The sequence below is a fragment of the Perognathus longimembris genome, chromosome 6, assembly GCF_023159225.1.
Source record: "Perognathus longimembris pacificus isolate PPM17 chromosome 6, ASM2315922v1, whole genome shotgun sequence".
Classification (NCBI taxonomy): domain Eukaryota; kingdom Metazoa; phylum Chordata; class Mammalia; order Rodentia; family Heteromyidae; genus Perognathus; species Perognathus longimembris.
Window position 1 is genome coordinate 71,649,114 of NC_063166.1, and position 7,569 is coordinate 71,656,682.

Consider the following 7,569-nt stretch of genomic DNA (forward strand, 5'->3'; position numbering starts at 1 on the left):
CGCCAGCCTTCCCAGCTTCCCCTGTTCTGCCTGAGGATACACTTCCTTGTTTCGTACGTCACCGTCACAGTCACTGCTCAGTCACAATTGGGCTAAGAACAGAGCATGGCCAAGCCTGCCAGGCCCCAGGGGCACCTTGTATGCCCATGCCAAAGCAGAGGCCGTGCTCTGCCACACATGCACCATGAAGTACCCGCTGGTCCCGCTGGTGAACGACCTCACATTTTCATTCCTGGTTTTCTGGCTCTGCCTGCCCATGGTTTTGCTGCTGTCCTTGGTGATCATCTGGCTACACGTCTTACTTAGCCAAGGTGAGCTGCTCGGCCCAGGCTGGGCTCTAAGGGAGCTGGGTAGGGACCTAGTTGAACAAGGTATCCTGAAGCAAACCACAGAGAAGGAGACCTTGCTTGGGTGTTTGAAGTGAGGCTCAGATACAAGCGATTGACTGTGAAAGGAACCTAGAATCTGAGAGTAGATCCTGATGTTGTGAAGTTTGTGTGCACGATTGTGCTTCTCGGGTCCACTACCAGTGCCTAGGGTCTTAGGTGTGAATTAGAAAGAGGTGATCCTTCTTGGTTGATGGATTAGAGAAAGGCTCCTCCCGGTGCAGAGGTGCAGAGGCCCTGGGAGCAGGGCAAGAGGCCACAGTTTAAGCTCCGCTCGCCTTCACGGCCGATGGGTGTTTTTGTGAACAACTTGTACAACAGGATATGTCAGCCTTCAGTATTTTTCAAATGCCCACAGACCACATTGTTTATTGCCCATACCATATCTCTGAGAAGATCTGGGCTTCTCTGGGACATAGGATCATGGACTCTGATTACCAATGCACAGAAAAGCAAGAGGTGGGGCGGAGCTGGCCTCAAGGGAAGATGAGGGCAAGTAGGTTAGGTTAAGCGTATAGTAGGACAGATCGTGTGTGTGTGTGTGTGTGTGTGTGTGTGTGTGTGTGTGTGTGTTTCAGTACTGGGGCTTGAACTCAGGGCCTATGTGCCATCCTTGAGCTATTTTTTTCCCCCCTCAAAGGCTAACACTCTATCACTTGAGCCACATACCCCACTTGTGGCTTTTGGCTGGTGAATTGGAGAGAAGATTCTCAGGCTTTCTTGATGGGCTGGTTTTGAACTGTGATCTTCAGATCTTAGCCTCCTGAGTAGCTAGGGTTGCAGTAGTACAGTAGTAGCTAGGACTGACACTTCCCCCTTGGGCATCCTGCTCCTAAGCAGATCATCCACCCAGAGACCTTCCACCTCCTGCTCCTCAGCTCCATGACCTTCACCCAGCTGGGAGAGGAGTTCTAAACCTCCTGCCAACTCTGGTCACATGTTTTTGAGACCAAGTGAGGAGTTTACCCCACTTCTGCTGCCCCATGCCTTCACCTGGGGGAGGGGTGATAATTGTGTAATTAGTGTATTTCCTGGCAAGAGCCTGAAGTCCTCTTGCTTCTGGGAAAGGCTTGATTAAAATGTATTCTCAAATTTCCAAGATAGACCAAAGCCTTCTTGCAAAAGCAAAGCTCAGACATTGGGCCCAGCAGCTGGTAGGGGTGTATGTGGCTTTTTCTGTGTATGTGGTGCTGAGGAATCAAACCCAGGGCTTTGTGCATGCTAGGCAAGCACTCTACCACTAGGTCACCTTCCCAGCCCTGAGTGCACTCAACTTGAAGTCAAGGAATTCCAAGGCAGCTTTGGACACCTTGCCCCAAGGACCACCATGCAAGTGAGCAGGTATTCCCTGAGCACAACCTACTGTACCCCTCCAGGCTCAGCCTGAATCCATCTCTGGATGCTTCCATTTTTCTTTCTGCAAGTTCTTTTCAAATCCTCTCTTCCCTCCCTCTCCTGGTCATGGCCAGAGGTTACCAGTGTCCCATAGATAGCTTTCCTGAGAGTTGAGCTGCCTGTTTTGTCCTTTCTTGTCTCCATATGGTCTGACCAGGCAGCCCCCCTTCCCTCTCCTCCCTGGGTTGGAAACATAAGCTCCTGCTTCTCTGTGGCATTTTCTGTCACCTGTGGGTCCTGAAACATCTTTGGCCCTGCTGAGCCAGACGGGACTTGAGGATGGTACAGCTGGGAGGAGGACCAAGCAGCTCTTGTTGTTAGCCTGGAATCTAGCTGAGTCCAATAAAGGGACACACAGCAGAAGAAAAAGCCCCGGGCCTGGGTCAGGCACAGTGGCTCACATCTGTCATCCCAGTTACTCAGGAGACAGAGATAGGGGGGATTGTAGTTTAAAGCCAGCCTAGGCAAAAAGCTAATGGGACCCCATTCAAACTATGACCTGAGCATGGTGGCTCTCATTTGTGGTTTCATCTGTATGGGGAGGATCACATTCTGAAGGTGGCCCTTGACAAAAACATGAGAGCCTGTCTGAAAAAAAAAAAAAACAGTAAAAGCAAAAAGGGCTGGATGCACAGTTCAAGGGGTAGAACATTTATCTAGCAAGAAAACCACAGACCTGGATGTCCTGATACTCTGACCCTCTAAACTCTGGGAGGCCGATTCTGGGCTTTAGCCAATGGCCAACACGAGAAGAACATACTCTCAATAATACTGACAGCAAGAGTTCTCAGGGGACCCCAGGAGAGGATTCCTCACTTTAGGGAGGGCATATCCTTATGGCAGAATTAACAAAAGACTTCTAGGCTCAGAGAGATAGCTGCTTTTTTTTTTTTGCCAGTCCCAGGCCTTGAACTCAGGGCCTGAGCACTGTCCCTGGCTTCTTTTTGCTCAAGGCTAGCACTCTGTCACTTGATCCACAGCGCCCCTTCTGGCCTTTTCTATATATGTGGTGCTAGGGAATTGAACCCAGGGCTTCATGTATACGAGGCAAGCACTCTTGCCCCTAGGTCATATTCCCAGCCCCAGCTTTTTTCTTTCTTTCTTTCTTTCTTTTTTTTTTTTTAACAAAGGCCAGTTCACTAGCTGGCATCAATAGCTAACATTTGTAATCCTAGCTCCTCAGGAGAATGAGATCTAATGACAGTGGTTCAAAGCCAGCCTAGGCAGGAGAGACTGTGAGACTCTTCAATTAATCACCAAAAACCCAGATGTGGACCTGTGGCTCAAGTGGTCAAGCAGCAGCCTTGAGCAAAAAAGCTATGGGACAGTGCTGAGGTCCTGAGTTGAAACTCTGTCGAGTAACACAGATACACACACACACACACACACACACACACACACACACACACACATACACCACACACCAGTTCACAAATGAGCCTGACCCCCACTAGCTGCTGGGCCCAATGTCTGAGCTTTGCTTTTGCAAGAAGGCTTTGGTCTATCTTGGAAATTTGAGAATACATTTTAATCAAGCCTTTCCCAGAAACAAGAGGACTTCAGGCTCTTGCCAGGAAATACACTAATTACACAATCAGCACCGCCCCCCCCAGGTGAAGGCGTGGGGCAGCAGAAGTGGGGTAAACTCACTTGGTCTCAAACACATGTGACCAGAGTTGGCAGGAGGCTTAGAACCCAGCTGGGTGAAGGTCATGGAGCTGAGGAGTAGGAGGTGGAAGGTCTCTAGGTGGAGGATCTGCTTAAGAGCAGGATGCCCAAGAAGTGTCACTACTGCATTACTGCAACCCTAGCTACTCAGGAGGCTGAGATCTGAAGATCACAGTTCAAAACCAGCCCATCAGGAAAGCCTGAGACTCTTCTCTCTAATTCACCAGCCAAAAGCCACAGCCTTTTTTTCTACAAAGCCCTGTGGCTCAAGTGATAAGAGTTCTAGCCTTGAGAAAAAGGAAGCCAGGGACAGTGCCCAGGCCATGAGTTCAAGCCCCAGGACTGGCAAAAGATGAGTGCACTCAGTGGAATGCCCAGGATGGCAGAGCTGAGAGGATGAATTTGAATCCAGTCCTAACACCAACTGGCTCCAAGCCATCAGAGCTCCTCCGAGCCTTCCCCACCTTCAAAATATGTAGGATCCTTCCCAGATTGAACATCTCTCATCCTAAAGTCTGAAATCCAAAATGACACTCAAAAGTTTTATAATTTAGAGCATTTTGGATTTTAGATGCTCAACCAATTTTTAAAAAAATGCAGATTCCCAAGTTCGTAACACTTCTGGTTTCTAGTATTTCAACTAAAGGACACTTAACCTATAATAATGGCCTTCAAAATGTTGGCAAGAGGACGAATTGAGGAAACAGCATGGTAATCACTCAGCACTTGGCATATTTTCAGAAAACAAATCCCAATCTCAAATGAGTAGTAGTTACTTCAAGCCACAACACTGACTTTTTGGTAGCACTAGGGTTTGAACTCAAGGCCACTGTACCTAGTAGATGAGTGGATGGACAGGTCAATGGCCGGTTTTGTGTCTCTTCAATGTCTTCCCTCCTCCCCCCCCCCCCATAATGCCCCAATTGTAGGTCACCTCTAGGGCCCTTCCCTTCCTAATAGATGGATCTGATCATTTTCTGAGCCATAAGATAACCTTTCTAGGATCCCAGTTTGTCATCCAAGGCCCTGAATTCTTCCAGAGGTCTTAGTTCTACTTTGGGTCTTCTGGTCTCACATAAGACTGTGGCAGGTGACTTTATGGGCTTGGGTGTGAGAAAGGCTGTCAGCACCCCAAAAGCCATATCTTGGGTCTTCACAGATTCAAAGGAAAATGACTCAGATACAGACTTCACTTGGGAATCTTGGGGCAAAGGCTTGGCCGAGTTTTGCCAAGAGGGGCTACTCCATGACCAAGAGGAGGAAAGACTCTGCCAGTGAGCCTGCCCTGCCAGGTAAGGCCTTTCTGGGGATGGGGAGGGGTATCAGAGGGAGTCCCTGGGCCTGCCCAAAGCCTGGGAAGCAGCCATGTTGAAGCTCCACCCTCCTGCCACACTGGAGCCCGTCTCTGTCTCTACTGTGGTACAGAGCTTACTGTCTGCCACGCGCTGTCTCTGTCTCTTACTCAAAAGACAACCACTGGATCGCCTGCTCACTTTTCTCCTCCTCCACCCACAGCCCCTACTTATCCATAGATCCAGTTGCTTGAGCCACTCCCGTGGGGACAGACTCCATTCTGTCCTTCCCACCCGTGGCGTACCCACCCATAGCAAGTCTTATTCTCACCACTACCTCTGCACAAGCACCTCCGTCTGTCCCCACGGCCACCAAAGCCTGTCCTTGTCCATGTTCTCTACCCTGTCTGAGTGGAGGTACGAGGTGGATTGAGAAGCGAGGCCCCTCGCTGAATCTCACTTGCACAATCTCATGCAACCTTTCCCACCACAGCCTTGACAATGGAGGGCCTGGTCCCCTCATGAACTCTTGTGTGCTCACAGGGCCAGCTTTGTGACTGTGGAGTCACCCAAGATCCCATGCTGAGGAGTCTTAAGCTTGGTCAATGCTCTGCTATTGTATGTGTAGGTGTGTGCATGTGTGCACACGCTGGTCCTGGGGCTTGAAATCGGCCTGAGCACTCTCCCGGAGCTTTTTTGCTCAAGGCTAGCGCTCTACCACTTGAGCCACAGCTGCACTTCCAGCTTTGTGTGGTTAATTGGAGATAAGAGTATCATGGACTTTCCTGCCCCAGCTGGCTTTGAACCACAATCCCAGATCTCAGTCTCCTGAGTAGCTAGGATTACAGGTATGAGCCATTCACACCTGGACTGATTTTTTTTTTCAGTGCTAGAAATTGAATCCAGAACCTTGTCCATGCTAGGAAAACACTTTACCACTAAGCTACACCCTCAATTCTAAATTCTTAATGTTTGAACCAGAAGCCTCATATATATATTATATATATATATATATATATTTTTTTTTTTTTTTTACTTGTTAATGGTCCCCTGAATACGTTATGTAGCTTACCCTGGCTGTATCCAGTGAGTGGGGCAAGGAAACGAGATGTTCAGACTCTACAAAAGAACCATGCCCAGAAACCAGGCATGGCAGTTCACTCCTGTAATCCTAGCTACTCAGAAGACAGATCTGAGGATCGCAGTTCAAAGCCAGTTCAGGGCAGAGACTCTTCACCAGCAAAAAGTCAGAAATTAAGGTGTGATTCAAGTGGTAGAGCATCAGCCTTGAGCAAAATAGCCAAGTGAGAGTTCAAGGCCCTGAGTGTAAGCACCAGTATTAGTGTGTGGTCACACACACACACACACACACACACACACACACACACACACACACACACACCTGCCTAGGCGTAGAGATGGCACTCTACTTTGTCCATCTGTATAGAGCTTTTCCTAGCCCACCATTGATCTGTGTCTCTCCCTCCTTTAATCACTGTTGTCTCTAGACCCAACCACCCACTGCCTTGCTCAACTGGGCCACAGCTACCATGGAAGTGGGAGAGACTCTCCAGGGAGGGAAGAAGATGTTGCTGACTGATGATCCTTTCTGGGACACCTTCTACACACACACACACACACACACACACACACACACACACACACACACACACACACCATCTCCTCCGTGTTGTACCCATGAGGTGGAGCCAGCTATTCTCCACCGTCATACTGGAGCACCAGTCCTGCAGAGAGGAGCTAAGTATGAGCAGCACGTGAGGAGCAGCTGGCAGCTGAACTCTGCAGTACTGGCTTGGGGCTGTGCCAGAAGCTGGGGGCCCAGGTTCAAGAAATGAGGGGGTGTTAGGCCCAGAAGAACACATTTGATTCTGGGCCTGGTCAAGTCTATGTGTTCATCAGCTCGGGGAGGACCCAGGTCCAGCCAGCCAAAGAGTGGGCTTGCTTTGAGCTTCCTTCTGTAGGCTTCAGGTGGATATGAATTGCTAGTCTTTATTTGATGAAGCCTACAGGGAATCTACCAAGAGTCTCGTTGCGATGGAATGGTGGGGTGGCTGGTGTTTAATGCACACTTGCATGCCTGTGTCCCAGGTACTTGATATGTGCTTCACACACAGGATGACCATTCACAAGAATCCTATGAAGTAGTGTCTTTGATTATCCTTGTTTTTTGTTCATTTGTTTGGGTTTTGTGTTTTTTGTTTTTTGTTTTTTGTTTGGTTATGGGGTTTGAACTCTGGGCCTAGGTGCTGTCCCTGAACTCTTCAGCTCAAAGCTAGCACTCTGCCAGTTGAGCCTTCCTGATTATCCTTGTTTTATAGATGAAGAAACTGAGGCACACTGGAGAGTGGGGATTTGAACTCTCAGGCCTAGTAACTTCAGAGTCAGGCTCTGATCCACTGGAGTTAGGGACAGATAGATGATAGTATGAGGTACTTTTTGTATATGGGGAGTGGGAGGGACTAGGCACTGTTGCTCAAGGCTAGCTCTGTACCACTTGAGCCACAGCACCACTTCAGGTTTTCTGGTGGTTCACTGGAGATAAGAGTCTCATGGACTTTCCTGCCCGGGCTGGCTTTGAACTACAATCCTCAGATCTCCTGAGTAGCTAGGATAACAGGTGTGAGCCACCACTAATAGAATGTCTCATCTTGAAGGCAAGTATACTGCCAGAGAGGTCACGGCCACCAGGAGCCTGGGAGGAGAGCAAGGAAGGCCAGGACGAGCTGGGGAGGCCATGGTGTTTATTCTGGCCCAGAGGAGGGGTTGTGGTCCACCGCAGGTGCAGGAACAGGACACGTACTGGGAGG

The 7,569-nt window shown here is 49.2% G+C and overlaps 1 protein-coding gene across 2 annotated transcripts; it reads left to right on the forward strand.

The window, feature by feature from the left end:
* On the forward strand, nt 1-6,934 carry Adig (adipogenin). 2 transcript variants are annotated; one of them, XM_048349185.1, is made up of 3 exons: nt 1-311; nt 4,609-4,741; nt 6,250-6,934. In XM_048349185.1, the coding sequence occupies exons 1-2, from the start codon at nt 185-187 to the stop codon at nt 4,725-4,727; spliced, it is 246 nt and encodes an 81-aa protein (XP_048205142.1). In that variant the 5' UTR covers nt 1-184; the 3' UTR covers nt 4,728-4,741; nt 6,250-6,934. The 2 variants fall into 2 exon arrangements, with proteins under 2 accessions (XP_048205142.1, XP_048205141.1); XM_048349184.1 differs by having other exon boundaries at nt 18-311; nt 6,267-6,934.
* Nucleotides 6,935-7,569: the final 635 nt, after the last annotated feature.

What these genes read in the sequence shown, in the direction of transcription:
- Adig (XM_048349185.1), top strand. Translation starts at nt 185, where the DNA reads ATGAAGTACCCGCTGGTCCCGCTGGTGAACGACCTCACATTTTCATTC. An exon ending in ACACGTCTTACTTAGCCAAG is followed by an intron (nt 312 to 4,608) that starts GTGAGCTGCTCG and finishes GGGTCTTCACAG; the next exon opens with ATTCAAAGGAAAATGACTCA.